Source organism: Cyclospora cayetanensis, unplaced genomic scaffold (genome assembly GCF_002999335.1).
Source record: "Cyclospora cayetanensis isolate NF1_C8 unplaced genomic scaffold, CcayRef3 CcayRef3_contig_25, whole genome shotgun sequence".
Classification (NCBI taxonomy): domain Eukaryota; phylum Apicomplexa; class Conoidasida; order Eucoccidiorida; family Eimeriidae; genus Cyclospora; species Cyclospora cayetanensis.
Window position 1 is genome coordinate 200,821 of NW_020312203.1, and position 16,158 is coordinate 216,978.

Consider the following 16,158-nt stretch of genomic DNA (forward strand, 5'->3'; position numbering starts at 1 on the left):
TGCACGACACACGCAGAAATAGCATGCCTAAAGTACGTGCATTTGGAATACCAGCAAGAAGAGGCATACGCTACCAACGTACTTGTCTGGCACATGCGCCTCAATAACGCCCCTAAGGTGCCCAGTCCGGCAGATGCGCATAGTTAGAGGGATCGGTAGGCGTGGGTAGCAAAAGCTTTGCGGTGTTGATATACACTATGGCATTAGCTGGTACGGGAAGTTGTAGCAGCTATGGAAACGACGGCAGCTGCTCGGAATTCCCCTTCAGGGGACTAGCCAATGCGCCATGAGAAGGCATCTACAGCTAGAAGCAGGCATTTCATGTTCACCAGCGAGAACTACGTTGCCACACTGTATCCTGTGCAGCCGCGCGTGAAGCGGTGCATGCGGCGATCTGCACACTGTAGGGTCCCGTCGGTAGAGAAAGTTGCTCGCTGAGTCCTCGTTCCCTCAAGCATTGCAGCGCGCCGTAGTAGGGTTCTTCGGGCCCCACAGTTCAGGGTGGGCGCTTTGTTACGGACAAGATTGGCCTTCACCAAGTTTGATTGGATCGAGATAAGCTTGCGCATACGCTGTTAGAAATACAGGGAAAAGTGGGTGGTCGGCATTCAGATAAGCGCTCTTGCAAACCTGTTGTGGTGGGGGTAGGACGAAACTTTTCTATTGGGAAGTGCGGTCTGTGGCAATATGGGATCGGACTCCAAAAGCCAAAGCGGCAGACAAATATCGGGGCACCCCCGTCCGAGCACGTTTATGTGCGCAGCCGGATTACCGAATTGTGATGAAACAGAAGAGATATGCTGTATTTCGAAGAAATGTTGAAAAAGAGTCCGGAAGGAATCATCTTCACCGTAGCGGGCTTGTCTGGTGTAAACAGCCGATGGTAGTGATGTCTTAAATATATTGTCGTGGCCGTGCGCTCCGGATCAAAAGTCAATTTGATGAACTGTCTGTATCCGCAAGAACCATTGCCAGGACGGAAGCTGGTTTCTCTTTTTCTGCGTTTGGCGAACTCGTCCTGCAGCACTCCACTGAGGAGATATAGTTGTTTCTTGGCCTCATATCATGGGAGCTTACGGTACCATGCACACTGTCAGGACCCTCTGGGGTGTTCACCAAGTAGGTTGGCCTGTAGGCGAGAGCTGTGAGTAGTTCAGGTCCGAAGAAAATAGCTGTATAGCAGCCCTGGGAGTTCTGACTGTGTATATCTATGACCTGCTTTCGTGAGGCGCGCTTGCAGCGGTGGCTCTACACAGGGGAATGAATGGATAAAACGGATGATTTTTAAAGATATCTTGTTTCAGTAGACGCCTGCCAGCTAGAGTCGCTGTGCGAAGCCCTTGCTATCCATGAGCAGCTCAACCCCTCCAAGGTTTGGCACAGTTTCCGCTGAGCCCGTGAGCAAACCCACCTTGGCTACGTGTATGTAACCCGCTAGCCCATTGACATATTCACACTTTACCACTCTGCAATAGGGAAAACCAGCCGGTATGGTACAGCTCCCCTCTAAAGGTCCTCTGCGAATGCTGTTACCACTAATCTGCTTGGAGATAAGGAAACTAGCACTGAGCCACCGTATGCATGAACGCTACTCCTTTGTTACAAGTCCCACAAGCCAGTACAAGTTCCTGCAAATGAACAGGCACTCCCTGTTCAAGCAAGACCGGTTTCAAGTCGAGAACCTTCAGGGGGAACCTTCTGAGTGCCACTGCCAACACGGTGGGGTCTGCGGTGCCTTCATGTCCAAATCGGTTAATACGGAGACCCAATAATGGCTTTTTCCTTTTTCCGTCATAGCAAATGGACATTATAGCATCAAAGAGTTCATTCTGATTTGGGGGTCCCCCAAGCGTGTAGTATCTCCCATTTGTGGACCATGCAAGGCACACTCTCTTGGTCGGGTGTCTTGGGCAGCTTCTATCCAAGCCAACCCTCCTTCTAGAAGCCCCTCATAGTTTGCCATGTGACCTTCTTAAAGAGCTCGAGAAACATATCCAGGGTCGATTCAGCAAGGCCTCTAAAAGGTCGCCATGCTATGCTACATCTGCTCACTGACACATTAACTCCCCTTTATGTGGGAACGTTTTCGCGTTTTTTGACCCCATGGCTGGAAGCTTATATGCCCTGTTCCGTTTTCTAGCTCTCGCAACTTACGTACCGAGGCTAGATGCCAAGCAAAATGCCATCCTTTCCCACAAGCGACCCAATAAAGGTTTTGGCAGTCAGAGTACGGGGAGTACAAATGAAATCATGGCTACCAAGATAGTAGCGTTTCTGCCATGCTACAAGCAGTCTTACCTAGGGTTTGGGTGTTGCGGGTCTAGATATTGTTTTGTGGACCCGCTCCGTTGGTATGCATGACAACATTCTTCAAGCATTAAATCTACACGCATTTATGCGTTTGGATGGAGTTGCACAATGGCTGTTCGCACCAGCTCAGCCTCACACCGACTGAGAGGGACGTGAACAACAGTTAGAACAAGTTGCGCTAACGGCTATGCGTTGCGTCGATTATTTCCAACTCAGCACTAACAGAAAACGTTAGCCTGTCCATTGACAAGCACATTCGAAAAGCGTCCGTCAGTGATGTGAAAACTGCAAACAGCCAGGTTGCTGGTTCACAGGCACGCTTTCACTTGTAAAAGATATGGCTCTTAGAGTAGCGCGGGCGGTTTCTAAAAGTGCCTTGCTACTGATACGCCTGATGCCGACCACACTCCCTAGGCCTGGCCCTTTTCATGTTTGCAGTGTTGCCACGATGCCAGGTCCGCCGACAGTTCAAATGCAGCTTCCATGAAAGCTTCACACAACTGGTTTCTCATGGTCGCAGTCCATTTACCTAGCCCCTGGAGTTGTCGCAGACTCGGCTGGAAACAGGACAGCGACAAAAATTACAAACACGGGAACTGCACTGGTTATGAAATGGTCGTGCCTCCTAGTCTCACTTTCTTTTGCCACGGTGTGTGTGCACCCAAACATGTAGCCCTCCATTCTAATCGGCTGCCAGAGCCTCCCTGCTTGGAGTGTCAAAGCATTAAGCTCGTCTAGGCTTTAATTAGCTTTGTTCAAAACACCCAAGCCTGGAAGTGTTGGTCACGCAGGCCTCTCTGATAGCACACACACAGAATGTGCTTCACAGGCACCTCTTCGTTTTTACTACGATATCTAAGCCTTTAAATAAGCTTTGAAATGAGACGCCTTAAAGCGAATTGGATACACCTGCATCACGCGCTGGTCGTGTAAGTTTTTACCCAACGAATAAAGCCTGCAGAGACTTAGGCAATAATTCGGCAAATTCAATTACGGTGTTTGCCTTTATATGAGAGCTAGTAAAGAATTGACTATCTGGTCTGACTTTTCGTTTGGTGGGCTAACCTACACATAAACGCTTTCTACGCAAGCATTCTAATCTTAAAATATGCATTAGCAAATAATCGAACTTTGAATTGGTCGGTATTACATCTTCTTTATAAGAAGCTAGCGCTGTCTCAATATGGTAAGTATCAGTGTAGCTTGAGTGTGTGCTTTGTGCGCTACAATTAACTAGCTGTGGAATGTTCCGAGTGCCTGAAGAGTGCAGCATGGGTCGTCCTCGCTAATTGTTTCTCTCCTCTCATGTTGGAACTCAGAGATGCGATGAGATGAAGAAGTTACAGTCTTCAATGGAACGACACTTAACGCCATCACCCCCGGAATTTCCGGCATTTGAGTGACAGGCGGATAAATGCGCGTTGCTGCATGGTGAAAGTATTCCGTGCATTAACTCTCAGCTGCATTTAGCAACTACCAGGCAGCCAAACAATACCTCTTCTTTTTGCAACCAAATAAGTGTAGTTTGCAGCCAATAAAACACGCGAACTGTTCGGCTAGGGAGCCACTGTGTCACACTGAATACGAACCTCGAAGAAAGTCAATGAGTAATGCACAAAATGCTCCCGCTCTGCCCTGTTCGCACGTTTCAGAATTCTTGACATGCGAAGACAGGGACAGCCAGGGTGCGGGTAGCTGGACTCTCTAAGCACGCCAGGCATTCGCAGCGGTTTGCATAGGGCATCTGGCGCACACGCACAAAACGTTGCGATTCGTTGTGCCAAGCGAGCAGTGCTCTGCAATTAAGCTCCATGCACAGCATTAGTCAATTATTTACCGATTCTTAGTTATACTTAACTAGTGTTGTAGACAGTGTTTGCGCGCAGCAGGGCCAACTACAACACAGCTTTTATCGGTTCCCCCGACAAAAGCTGTACTAAACTCTGCCCTTCAACCTACGACGCCTCCTATATCTACGAGGAAGGAGAGCTGGGATGCAAGTGACCGCACCCTGTGAGTAGTCTGGGCATTCACTAGTCCGCAACCGTGCAAACAGCAAGCTGGCACACCTACACATATATGTGCGTGACGAGCGAACTACGGCCCACACCAGGGAGGGTAGAAGAACAATAGAAGCTCACGATTCATGCTTAGATGAATTTTCATTAGATATAAAATCGTTTACGGGTCACAACCACCCATACAGAGCATTGCTTGCAACATTGAAGAATGACCAAATCGCTCGCACTCCCACGGTGTGCGCGCCTGTGTCTGTGGCAGCAGAAAAACAATCCAACTTAGGCAGGGGTGTGTCTGAGTGCGTAGATGAGACATCCCCACTAGCAAATGGCAGGAGCAGGCTTCTCATCGTCTTGTCGAATGACCAGGTGTCACTATGCGTGGGGGGTGGGGGGGGCTAGAGCCTACGGACCTGAGAAAGGCATTTTGAGATAAAATTATCTGTTCATCGGGTCCGTTTGGGTCCCGAAGATGCAAGAATAACAGTTAAAGCCAAGAAAAGCCTGAAATCCTTGGCCTGGGAACAACGCTCCCGTTGCGCCCCCCTGCTAGCAGCCTCCAAACAGCACCAAGCCCCCAAGGGTTACCCGGATTACGAATATTGTTTGCTGGCCATTTTTTTGTTTCAATAGGGGACAAAAATCAGCCTAGATTTTTTCTGGCCCTAGCTGTTCTATCCTAAGCATCAAACCCTCTTCCACATACCCTCCCCGACAAGATGCCACCTCCAGGCGCCCCCATTCCCGAACTCGGGGAGTTTATTATCGCCAACAAGGACAAGCTGAAGAAAAAAGGCTCCGAGGCAGAGATGAACAAGTCGGCTTTACCAGCCTAAGCTCTCAATGCGAACCGCTGCACACCAGTGGCTTTTCGTTAGGGGCGGCAATTAAACTACAGTCTGTTAGGCTGTGCTTCTGTGCCTGTGTAGCTCCTTCCACTGCTAGATATTCGAAGCCATCCCTTGTTTGCTGTGTATGCGTTATTGCGCATTGGGGCGCACTATTTTGAGGTGTAGTGTATCCGTGGTTGTGTTGCTCCAATCTCCGCCAGTCTGAATCCTCCCGATCTCTTGCACTCCCGGACCTTCTACGCTGCCCCTCTCTCCCCCTTATGGCCTCAAACTATTAGTCCTGTTAAAAAGGCTTTCCGCGAGCAGCTGCGTGTCTTTTCACCAAAAATGGGGGTATTCTCTGGAAGCCACGAATCTGCGTCCAACTCTCCCCGTGAACAGGGAGCTGGTTCACGTTGCATCTGCGGAGAACGCGCTGTGTATCGATGTATGTATAGGATTCGTCTGGCAATCTTCGCAGTGATGCAGAATGCATTCCTTTCCATGCGCTAGGCGCTGGTGCTGGTGATGTGTGGTTGCGTGTTGATTGTTTACCTCCCGTTTTGTGTGCTGCCGGTGCTTCAGATTGCTGACGGCAATAAAACTGGCGGCGAAGGTGGTAAACCGCGAAATCAACATGGCGGGTTTAGTGGATATCTTGGGGGCAGCGGGTAATCAAAACATTCAAGGCGAGGATCAACAAAAATTGGATATTTTTGCGAACCGGAAATTTATCCAGGTGCTTTGTTCTGCCGTCTGCCTCTCTCTCTCTCTGTGTGTGTGTTGTTTGTCTGCCTTTCACGCTCACGTCTTTCTAGACAGCCCGGTTGTACTCAACTGGCGTTATTCACAGTTCGCTGCTACTGCCACGACAAACGGTGCTTAAGAACCGCAACGTCATCGCCAGGGGATGTGGGACTAACGACTCGATGGGTGTCTTCAGGCACTCGTGAATAGAGAAGTTGTTTGTGGGATTTGTACGGAAGAGGATGACGACTTTATTGCTGTCAACCCCAATTGCCACCTGGTCCTTCTAATGGACCCTCTAGACGGTACCAACACACTCTTAACGTCAAAAAATAAACTCGAATATACGACAAAAATACATCTTTTCCCGCTTGCTTTGTGTTGCGGCCATAATGTTGCAATGCGGGAGCTCCACCGCTAGGGCTATGACTTCAGTGCCGCAAATCTGTTTCGCTACGCTGCTGCTGCGTTTGGCGCTGCGGCTATACTCCGTGGTTTGCTCTTGTAAACAAAAATATTTACATGTATATGGCTTTGTATGAACACACAGATACACGTGCATACAGCAAGGCAATCGCTGCTCGAGCAGTAGTGGCGCAATTCGGGTACACCAATGGATATGGTAGCGGTGCCGCAGCATTGCAGTGTCTGTGCATCTGCAGGCTCGTCTAACATTGATGTGAACGTCTCGGTGGGCACTATTTTTTCGATTTTCCAGCGGCTTTCTCCAGTAGGTCAACCAGTGGAAAAGAGAGACTTCTTGCAACCTGGAAGGGAACAACTCGCTGCTGGATACGTGTTGTATGGCTCTAGCACGATGCTGGTAAGGCGCCAACATTTTACAACAGGCATACACACATACACACACACATATATATATATATATATACACATACACATACGCTCACATACACATACACACACATACACACGCACAACGTACATACACACCCCTCGGCCCCCTTCCTCCCGGTGTCTTCTTTCCCCCCCTGAAGCCACATTTGTATCGCTTGTACGTAGGCATCTCGTAGGCATCGCCTCCAAAAGTAGCCGAGATGATTTAGCACAAGCAAGCGAAGACATTGCATTCGCTCAATTCCTCTCTCGTTCTGCGCATCAACGAGCGCGTCTCTCTCTGTCATGTTCGCTCTTTATTGCGATGGCAGGTCATGACTGCGGGATCAGGCGTTCATGGATTTACCCTCGACCCCTCGCTCGGAACATTTTTCCTTTCTCATCCCAACATGCACTTCCCAGTAGGCTTTTCCACGCATAAACTTCAAGGCCGAAATCAATCAAACTGCTCAACATGAAAGTTGCACTTGGAAAAGTTTCAGCCTTGACCTTGCAGTTTGCGTGGGGTCGAGGGGTGACGGCATTGGCGTGGTGTGCAGGAGAAGGCCAAGATCTACAGCGTGAACGAAGGCAATTACAAGGCCTTTCCTGAGGGTGTGAAGAGCTTTATTGAGATTGCACATGGAGGAGAGGTGACCTTGGGGATGGGGCTGTGGCGTTGTTGCTTTTTGGTAGCTCCCAAATGGGCTTGCTTGGGCAAAAGCTATGAGTTTTCCATCTCCCTCGTCTGCATGCGGATGCGTAGGCTGCCCGCAACGTGGCACAGGTTTAAAGGGAATGCGATGATGCGTGTGCTATGCGGTTGGTGAGGGTTTTGAGGGGGCGCTAGTTTTCATGTGTGGCCATGCATGCATGCGTGCGCTGCCTGCAGAAGGGCCCATTCTCTCTTCGGTACATCGGCAGTCTGGTGTCGGACTTTCATAGAAATCTTTTGCAGGGAGGCATCTACATGTATCCACCGACCAAGAAAGGTGATCATTAAACTATCGTCTAGCGGGTCTGCTAGATCTAATCTCAGCGTGCTGGTGTGCGTAGAGGGGGCTGCCGCGCAGAGAAGTTGTCAGGTTAGGGTGGTTGGAGGGAAAGGGCTGGCGCCTCAAGGGTGCTCCGATGATTCGTGGATGTTGTTGTGGCAGACCCGAAGGGAAAGCTGCGGCTTTTGTACGAGTGCAATCCTATGGCGATGTTAGCCGAGCAGGCAGGGGGCCGCGCTACAGATGGCTTCGATAGGATTCTGGATATAATACCTCAGGACTTGCATCAGCGGGTGCCCCTCTTTGTTGGGTCGTCTTCCCTCGTAGATCAGGTGACGGAGCTCATGGGGGCGAAGAGCCCCGAGTGTAGATTGCACGCCAGCATACTGGCTCCCAAGGAAGAGAAATAAACGGGAAGAAAACGTGGCGCCTCGGTGTATGCATGCATTTTTGTTAGTGCCACGGGGCTGAGGAATTTACTCTACGTGCCCCACCATTGGTGTCGATCAGAATAACGAATGGATCAGCGAGTCAATAGCGTAAGCTTGTAATGCAGATATTTATAGCTGCGCGCGTCATTCATGTACGCGACTCCCCGCAAGGGAAGAACGTGGCGGCGCCGCCATCTTCTGGCTGTTAGCTCAACCACTCCCGAGCTTCCAGATCCGCATATTTTTCTAAGCTCAGTTAGTTTCTGGAGCTTGCCATCGCATGTGGCCTGTGTGGGCGCCAGGATGCATTGCAAGGGATGCACGGCGCTCTGTGTTGGGATGTGGGTCGAACGGGCTGTATGTACACCGCAGCCTGCAACAAGGGAGGATAGTCCGGAGCGTCTCGCACGCAACATGCACACAGCGACCACACGACGAGGAGCGGAATAGTTGAAAGTACACTCGTGGCATATGGGAAGACTTGAAGGAGGGGCGCCACCAGCAGTGCCCCCGGAGGGCACAGGTGGTGCCTCCACCACTTCATCCCTTCCCCCATCCAGCCATTGAAATCTACACCGTTTTAACTTAAGGTGGATGTATCAGGGATGAAGACGCAGTGGGAACGCGAAGTGGGGGGGGGGCGAGCTCGCATAAAAAAGGCAAAGCAACCTCTGCAACACCTCGAACTAGAGAACTTCCAAGAGGGAAGGCACAAGCAGGCTCTGCAGTCCGTTCACAGGTTTAGACGTGTAGTTGCTGTATGGGCTATACAGGCGAAGGAGGCATGACGACGCGGTAGTCAAATCTGGTGCTACGGATGCGTCGCGGTATTATGCCACGGCACTGCTGTTCAGCCCTGCTAATCTATTATGCAAAATTGCTGAACAAATAGATGTGGATATATTTATACTTGGGTTCTCTCATGGGTAAAACCTTATTTAGCGCATGATGTCTGCAAAGACACACGGCTCTGGCTGGGGAAGCGTTAAAGTGCGGTGCTTACGCACAGGGCCCCCCTTGCTAGGGGGGAAGGCCCTGCGTCCGTTATTATGCTCCCTCATACGTTTTGGTGTTTTGCCACATGCTGGCCCACTGTGTAGCGACGCAACTGCCAGGAATTCAGAAGCAAAGGGGGAAATCCCACAGGCACACCACGCATTTGACCACCCATGCAGAGTCAACACCCATGTAGGTGCCCCTCAGAGGGCCTCCACCATTTCTACTTCCTGTTCTACCGCGACGTGCTCCTTGACCTGCTCAATATGCTCCTTGAAGAATGGAGTGGTGCCGATTTCATAGGGAGGATACACAGACTTTTCTGCGACTCTGGCAGGAGAAGAGAACTGGCGCATGTGTCTCGTTTCGTGTTCCTTAATAATGCACAAGTCCACATTGCCTCCACTGCCCAGGTCGTTCAAAACACCGGCAGTAATCGCCGCACATACCAGAGCAGTGGCTTCTGCCTCGCTCATCCCATCTTTGTATCCTGCAAACCCCCAGAGAGGCACACACGTGCAGCAAACGCAGCAGTTTCACGGCTGAAGAGAGGCAGCAGCCTGCAGCGCGACAGCCCCAATGGCATCGACCAGCAAAGGGCCTCACGCCTTACACATACACACACAGACATTCAAGAAGCACATTGCCGAAATTTTGTGTATGCCTGCCTGGTGTGCTCATTCGAGGAGCAGAAAGACAAAGGCGGGGGGGGCGCCACCATGCAGAGAGCGCACTTCGGCGAGTTATACATTCGGAAAAAGTGGCAGACATGTGGGGGTGTGAACGTGAAAGCAAGGGCCATGCCCGCATCCCCCACAAGGCACAAAATGAGAGATTTGACAATCGAGGGGATCTATATCAAGGGCCCCAATGAGCCGGCAAAATATGCACATGAACTCCGGGAAAAGCCTCCCGATAGACACAGACAACGCCGCGAACACGGAGATATTCAACATAGAAGACTTCCCCCCCTTTCCCCTCCCAAAACGGCTACTACCCAAGAGTCCCGCCCTTTCCCCTGTTTTGTATGCAACAGACAGCGAGTTTTTTCACGAGAAAAAGAACCGCCACTTGTCAAATGTCTGTTTTCCAAGCCTCCAAAAAGAGCATCGAACCCATACAAGTGAGGTCCTTGCTTACCAGCCTCCAGGACGGCCATGGCATTGAGGCTGCCGCTGCCCATCGCTGCATAGCTGGCCGAATCGGTGGAGCCATGTGGATGAATCTTGTAAAGAGAGGGGCCCCTAAGGTCGACTCCGCCTAGTACAACGGCGCATCCCCGATATCCCTGAAGCACAGGAGGATGGAGCGGCAAGAGCCGTGCAGAATGGCAGCAGCAAACCACGCCATGTATGAGCAGGAGACAAAACACACAACCTGCTCTAGTTGCTGCAGTAGAAACCAAGGCCTGGTAAGCCTGCGAGGAAAGGAATACGGAGAAACCTTGGTGGCACTGTAGTGTGGCAAGGGAAAACATTCGCATACTTGATACTTGAAGAGCTCCTGACTGAGTGCACAAACGGCCATGCCCACACGGGGTTTCTGCAGCAGAAGAAACAGAGCGAAAAAACACGCAACACGACGGAGCATTCAATGAATAGGTGTTGCGGCGACAACAGCACCCTTTGGGGAGGTTGGTTGGTCAGAAATCGTGTCAGCCTGCCCTTCTAATCCTATGTAGAGGCGTTTGCTAGAAAGATGGCGGACGACCCAAGGGCTAAACGACAAAGGGTGCAGAACGGCAGGATGAAGCAGAGGCTTGAGTATCGGTAAGTCTGTGTGTAGCAGCTCGCGCTGCAGTTCGGGCTTATGAGTTGGCATTCGCGAGGCAGCACACACGCTCTAGCAATTCTTCCTTACCTTCGCGTAAGTGCTCTGCCTATGCAGTTCAACTTGAGTGGCTAACCAGTCGCACATGTGGTCGAGGTCTGCAGCAGTCCCGGCTCCTGCTGCGTAGATGTTGCTGCTGATGCGGTGCAACTTGTTGCAGTTCTTATCGGCGACTAGCGGCCCTTCTGTGGCTCTGGTGTCTGCGCCTAAGACAACTCCCCCCTGGAAAACAACGCCGCAAATTGTTGTACCAGTCTTGCGCAGCGGTGGCATGCCGCTGCCAGTTGTTGGTGTTGCTGCGGCTGCCCCTGTGGCTGCCCCTGCCGCGCGCAGTAGCAACGAGACATTGCGGCTGTGGTTGCTGAAGTCAAAGCCACCGAGCTGGCGCTGTAGCTGCTCTATGGACCCCATGGTACGCTTCTGTCGGTTCGCAGTCCTAAAGCTAAGGCCGGCTGTAGTTCGCCGTATGCTGGAAAGCGCGCTTCCTGAGAGGGGGCTGTTGCACGCCACGTTGCGCTGCTTGCAGACAACGGTGAGCTGGCAAGAGAGAGGTCACGAAGCCACCCAGGAGGCAGCAACAGGATATCCCAGGGAATCAGAATTCATTCAGTCGCCGAAAAACACACACAGATGGACCTGAGCGCCGCAAATTCCTCACAGCAGCGGCATTAGAACAACAGACAGCAGCCTGCCCCCACCGCGCACAGCCCCTCCCACAGGGCCCCCCCGTGTTGCTGCCCCCTTCCTCGGCCATATTTCGTCGCTTCCAAAATTTCGGTAGAGTAAATTCTGAGGCTTCCAGAGTATCTCCTGCGTTTCTGCCCGTCGTTGTGGCCGCTCGTACCTGTGTATGTATATACATATATATATGTGCGCGGATTCGTGTCTTCCGGGCAGTGAGGGGTTCAGAATTCAGAGTCGGGAGGACGCTGCTGCGTCGCCGGATCCTGATGCTCTTTACCGAGGACTACTCCTCTGCATTTAAGAATCTTTGTGAGCCGCAGGAGTCAGCGTTTCTCCGCTGAAAGGCCAGGATGCCGCAGCCCCTGCGGCTTTGAAACGCTGCCGATTGAGTTTTGCAGATTCGTGGTCTTCGGCTGCCCCCTCTCGAGTGTCAACCGCTTTATACACGTACAGCCTTATCCCAGTCCCCCCGTTGCGTCATCAGGGCAGGCGCAACGGCAGCATCTGCTGCCCCGCTGCCGTTGTTGCTGCTGCCGAGAGGTGGTACCATGAAGCGACCAGCGAGCAGCGCGCCTCAGCAGCGCAGCACTAGCGGCAGCAGCACGCGGTGTTTTACGGGGGATGGTGCCTTCCCCCTTCCGGAGCCTCAGAGCGTGGAGGATCGCAGCCTCCCTCCACGCGCTGTAGGTACAGCAGGATGTTCTTCTTCTCCCACAGCCGAGGCAGCGACGGCGGCCGCCTCTGCAGGGGAGCACAACAGCCGTCCACAGCGGCTTCGAGACGCTGCCCTTTCGCCCCTTCGGCTGCGTCGTATCACGCCAAGACGCGTTGAAGCCATTCTTTGCCCCTCGGGAGGGCCTGTAAGAACTCTTGCGGGAGTTGAAGAGCGGGCGGGGGAGGCAACGACTACGCCTTCTTCCGCAGCTGCTGCTTCCGCCAGCAGCGGCAGCGGCATTTTAGCCTCTCTATTCCCTCTGTCTCTACTCCCCTCGGGGGAGGGGAATGTTGTCGAGACAAATGCGGCACTCCTGCCCTCAGAAGCTGGACCGCTGAATTCAGAGGCGGGAGCTCTCACCTCTGAAGGTCCGCCTTTCTCTTCGTCGGCTGGTGCTGCTGCTGCTGCTGCTGCCACGCTGGAAGCTCAGTCGCCCCTGCAGCTGCAGAGGGCATCCGGAGTCTATCACACTCTGCGCACAAATCGCCAGGTTGGATTTGCAAGGCTCAGAACCTTTGATAAAATCAATGAGGTGAGATAAGGCCTTGGCACTTTCGTGCCTCAGACTCTCCTCTCCCTGGCTGCGCGCCTTTCTTGCTTTCACCCGAATGGCATGACCACTGCCGTTGGTTAGCGCTTTCCGCCAAACCTTCTGATGCTCTGCCTGTCGCAACACAGGCCTTGAAGCTATCCGAGGCTGAAGAGAAGGAGCTTCTCGCCATCGCGCAACAGCAACAGCTGCGTCTCCCTGGAATGCAACGAGGCCGTTGGCTGCAGGCATGGGTGGAACCCTCCGGAAGTCTCTCAGCCTCGCAGGTTTGTCTGCTTTTCAAGACTTAGCCTCACAGACCCCCCGTTTCTTGTCTTGCTTCTTTGCTTCCCTTTCTTCTTGTCTGGCCCGCCGTCTCGCCGTGTACGCGTTGTGCCTGTATCCAGAGATAGATGGGTACTTCGTCATATGCACACAAATATATCTGTACACATATGTACAAGCGGGTATGGATAAAGGTACTCTCGATAATCCATTTGTATATAACCCTATATGTATGTATGCATGTATACATACATATATGCACTGACGGACCAATCCAAGGGACGCTCATGTCGTACTCCTGGAGGACGGCATGCATGTTATGCCGACACAAAGTTCCCTCTTAAAATGCTTTTTGAGCACGCCAAATGACTGTCTGCTATCCGGTTGCATCCCTTCGGTGGGGTTGTCAGCTCTGCTGGTGCTGGTGCTTTGCTCCCCCTCTTCATGCGCTGGCTTGAAGGAGGGCCCCTTGGCAGTTGCGGTATTTACTGATGCGACTGTTGCGGCTGTGCAGGGAAATGCTGCAACAGCGACGGCAGCAGCTGGGGGAATACCCCTGTCTCTCCCTAGGGGTGCCTTGTATTCTTTGAACATATCTCGGCAACTCCCTAGGACGCTTCCTTCTGCTGCCGCTGCTGCTGCTGCTGCCGTCCAGTCTGACCCCACATCACAACCGATACCCCTAACAACACTTGCAACAACAGCAGCAGGGACTGCAACAACAGCAGCAGAAACGGAGGTGGTCGAAGTCGTTCCTGAAGCACTTCCGCCTCTGAAATTTGTGACCTCAGCGGCTGTACCAGCAGCAGCACATTTGCCCGCGAGGCGCATAACTATTCCTACGGGTGCCTTTAGACCTGTAAGGAATCTGTTTGGCCTTCTGGATTTGATAAAATGAGCGCTGCTTGGGAAAAAAGTCTTTGGCGTATGCACATGTGTGTTTGTCTTTGTCTTTGTATGTGTTTGTGTTTGTGTGAATGTTGATCTCGAATGCCTCGAACGCCTAGGGGTGCTATGAAATCACTTCTAGAAAATGCATTTTTCTTTATCCTGCGGCATATTTGTGTTGCTGCTACGCCGCAGCGGGAGGAGTTGCAGAGGGGCCGTGCTCGCGTATGCCTGCGGTTTGCTGGAGCGGCTGCTGCGGGTTCTGCATGCGCCATGACTCCCGCTGCAGCTTTGAGGCAAGCCAGCCTAGAGCAGCAGGCGCAGCAGAAGCGAGTAGAGGCAGCTGCCGCGGCAGCCTCGACAGCTCCAGCCGAAGCCACAGCTGCAGAAGATCAGGAGTCGCAGGAGCAGCAAAAGCGTCAACTGCTTAGCTTTTTGTGCACCCTCGAAGAACAAGTCCTGCGGTGGTGCAGTAATACTGATTTGCAACACTATGCGCTCAGATGCGAGCCGGAGAAGCTGCAGGCGGCTTCTGCTGCTGCCGGCAGAAACAGCGCAGCTGCCTCCGCCGCAGCAGCTGCAGCAGCTGCGGATGGCCATGTGCCCTTCTGGGAGTATATGCTGGAAGTGAAGCCTGCAGACATGCCCTTGGAGGAATTTGTTGTGTGAGAAAATGCACAAAGGCCGTTGCGTTTTACAACTTGCCAGCCTCCCTTGCACCTACAGCAGCGGGTGGGGTTTGGGTGTCTTGTCTCTGGAAAGGGTGAACAGTAAACGGCTGTTTTTCGCTCCGTCTGAGAGCTTGTCTTGTAGGCCTCCCTGGCTAGGAGGGCGCCCATAGCAGTAGAAGGCGCTTCGGCTGCACATTTATCTGTCTGTGCAGGGGTTGCTTTCTCCCCAACAGGGCATTTGTGGAGGTGGATGTTTTCTTGTGCTTCGCAGTTGGTGTCAGCGGCCGGTGGGCATGCCTGTTGGCGAATACATAGAGTACGTGGAATCGAGCTTCTCTGTTTATCCCCCTTCTGTCCTGCTTACCGCCTGCTCTTCTGACGCCTCCATTTCTGTGTTTCCTTTGCCGCTTCCAGACTCTTCAGCCTGCCTACAGACGTTCGACACGTTGGCAGAGCGTTGAAGGAAGGGAGGGAGCGAGAGACAGGGTCTGCTGAATCGTGTGCTCTGACGTATAGTGATGCCAGCGGCTGCTCTATTGGCTCCTAGCGCGCGCGTGCTTGCAAGCGGATGTTTCTTCTGAGAGAGGCTGAGAAGTCTGAGCGCATCCTCAACCCTCTGTGCCTTGATCTTTATTTGTTCGGGGCATCCAGTTGACAACAGGGAGCTCATGGCGTATTTAGATGTATATATGTATGTGGATGTATGTATGTATGTGTGTGTGCATATATGTGTGTATGTATATATGTGTATGTATGTATGTGTGTGTATGTGTGTATGTATGTGTGTATGTATGTGTGTATGTATAGATGTATGTACATGTTTGTGTGTATGTATGGATGTATGTATATGTTTGTGTGCATGTGTGTTTGTCTGTGTATGTTTTTTTTGTGTGATTGCTTCATCTTGGCGGGGTGTTGCCTCTGTGTTGTTTGCTGGCGTTTCAGGTTGCTGCAGGTAGCGGGAGGTGTCCAGGAACCTCTTGATGCTTGCGATGATGGTGATGATGGTGGTGAAATGCCTGCGGCTGCTGTTGCTGCTTCAGCAGGAGGAGCTACAGCAGAAACGGGGGAGCCATCGGAAGCGAGAGGATCAGCACGGGCAAAAGGACGCGTGGTGCCCGTGGTGTCTGCCGCATCAGCGTCTGAGGCGGCGAAAACATCAGCAGCCTCCCTGGAAACAGCAGCAACATCAGGTGCTGCTGCGTTACTGGGTGGGGTTGTCGGTTACTGCCAAGAGGCGACAGACGCCATAGGCTGGCTCCTTGCGGAGTGCGAGGCTTTTGAAAGAAGACTTAGGGGGAGACTGCGGCAGCAAAAGAGGATACAAAGACAGCATGCCATCCACAAGAAATTGGAGCGAACGGTCAGTCGGTTGTGCCCTCTCAGATTATGGCT

The 16,158-nt window shown here is 52.2% G+C and overlaps 3 protein-coding genes across 3 annotated transcripts; 2 read left to right on the forward strand and 1 right to left on the reverse strand.

The window, feature by feature from the left end:
• The first annotated feature begins 5,047 nt into the window (after nucleotides 1-5,047).
• Nucleotides 5,048-8,144, forward strand: LOC34623047 (fructose-1,6-bisphosphatase class 1). The gene is made up of 8 exons (XM_022736183.2): nucleotides 5,048-5,145; nucleotides 5,744-5,897; nucleotides 6,102-6,210; nucleotides 6,568-6,728; nucleotides 7,072-7,161; nucleotides 7,300-7,392; nucleotides 7,632-7,731; nucleotides 7,897-8,144. The coding sequence occupies exons 1-8, from the start codon at nucleotides 5,048-5,050 to the stop codon at nucleotides 8,142-8,144; spliced, it is 1,053 nt and encodes a 350-aa protein (XP_022588906.2).
• A 1,220-nt stretch (nucleotides 8,145-9,364) lies between these two features.
• On the reverse strand, nucleotides 9,365-11,402 carry LOC34623046 (proteasome subunit beta type-7). The gene is made up of 4 exons (XM_026338343.1): nucleotides 11,022-11,402; nucleotides 10,647-10,703; nucleotides 10,302-10,449; nucleotides 9,365-9,651 (listed from the first exon to the last, which is right to left on the reverse strand). The coding sequence occupies exons 1-4, from the start codon at nucleotides 11,400-11,402 to the stop codon at nucleotides 9,365-9,367; spliced, it is 873 nt and encodes a 290-aa protein (XP_026194128.1).
• A 55-nt stretch (nucleotides 11,403-11,457) lies between these two features.
• LOC113147517 (Holliday junction resolvase MOC1, chloroplastic-like) lies at nucleotides 11,458-16,016 on the forward strand. The gene is made up of 8 exons (XM_026338332.1): nucleotides 11,458-11,600; nucleotides 12,541-12,922; nucleotides 13,069-13,210; nucleotides 13,735-14,063; nucleotides 14,288-14,757; nucleotides 15,035-15,079; nucleotides 15,709-15,793; nucleotides 15,957-16,016. The coding sequence occupies exons 1-8, from the start codon at nucleotides 11,458-11,460 to the stop codon at nucleotides 16,014-16,016; spliced, it is 1,656 nt and encodes a 551-aa protein (XP_026194117.1).
• The last annotated feature ends 142 nt before the right edge of the window (nucleotides 16,017-16,158 follow it).

Bases quoted from the DNA above. Each gene is read 5' to 3' on its own strand.
- LOC34623047 (XM_022736183.2), top strand. From the start codon at position 5,048: ATGCCACCTCCAGGCGCCCCCATTCCCGAACTCGGGGAGTTTATTATC. The intron at 7,162-7,299 runs GTAGGCTTTTCC...CGTGGTGTGCAG, and splicing joins ATCCCAACATGCACTTCCCA to GAGAAGGCCAAGATCTACAG. The intron at 7,393-7,631 runs GTGACCTTGGGG...CGCTGCCTGCAG, and splicing joins AGATTGCACATGGAGGAGAG to AAGGGCCCATTCTCTCTTCG.
- LOC34623046 (XM_026338343.1), bottom strand. From the start codon at position 11,402: ATGGGGTCCATAGAGCAGCTACAGCGCCAGCTCGGTGGCTTTGACTTC. The intron at 10,704-11,021 runs GTAAGGAAGAAT...CTTCTGCTGCAG, and splicing joins GGCAGAGCACTTACGCGAAG to AAACCCCGTGTGGGCATGGC. The intron at 9,652-10,301 runs GTAAGCAAGGAC...GGGGGTTTGCAG, and splicing joins CATGGCCGTCCTGGAGGCTG to GATACAAAGATGGGATGAGC.
- LOC113147517 (XM_026338332.1), top strand. From the start codon at position 11,458: ATGCTGGAAAGCGCGCTTCCTGAGAGGGGGCTGTTGCACGCCACGTTG. The intron at 12,923-13,068 runs GTGAGATAAGGC...GTCGCAACACAG, and splicing joins CCTTTGATAAAATCAATGAG to GCCTTGAAGCTATCCGAGGC. The intron at 14,758-15,034 runs GTGAGAAAATGC...TGTGCTTCGCAG, and splicing joins CCCTTGGAGGAATTTGTTGT to TTGGTGTCAGCGGCCGGTGG.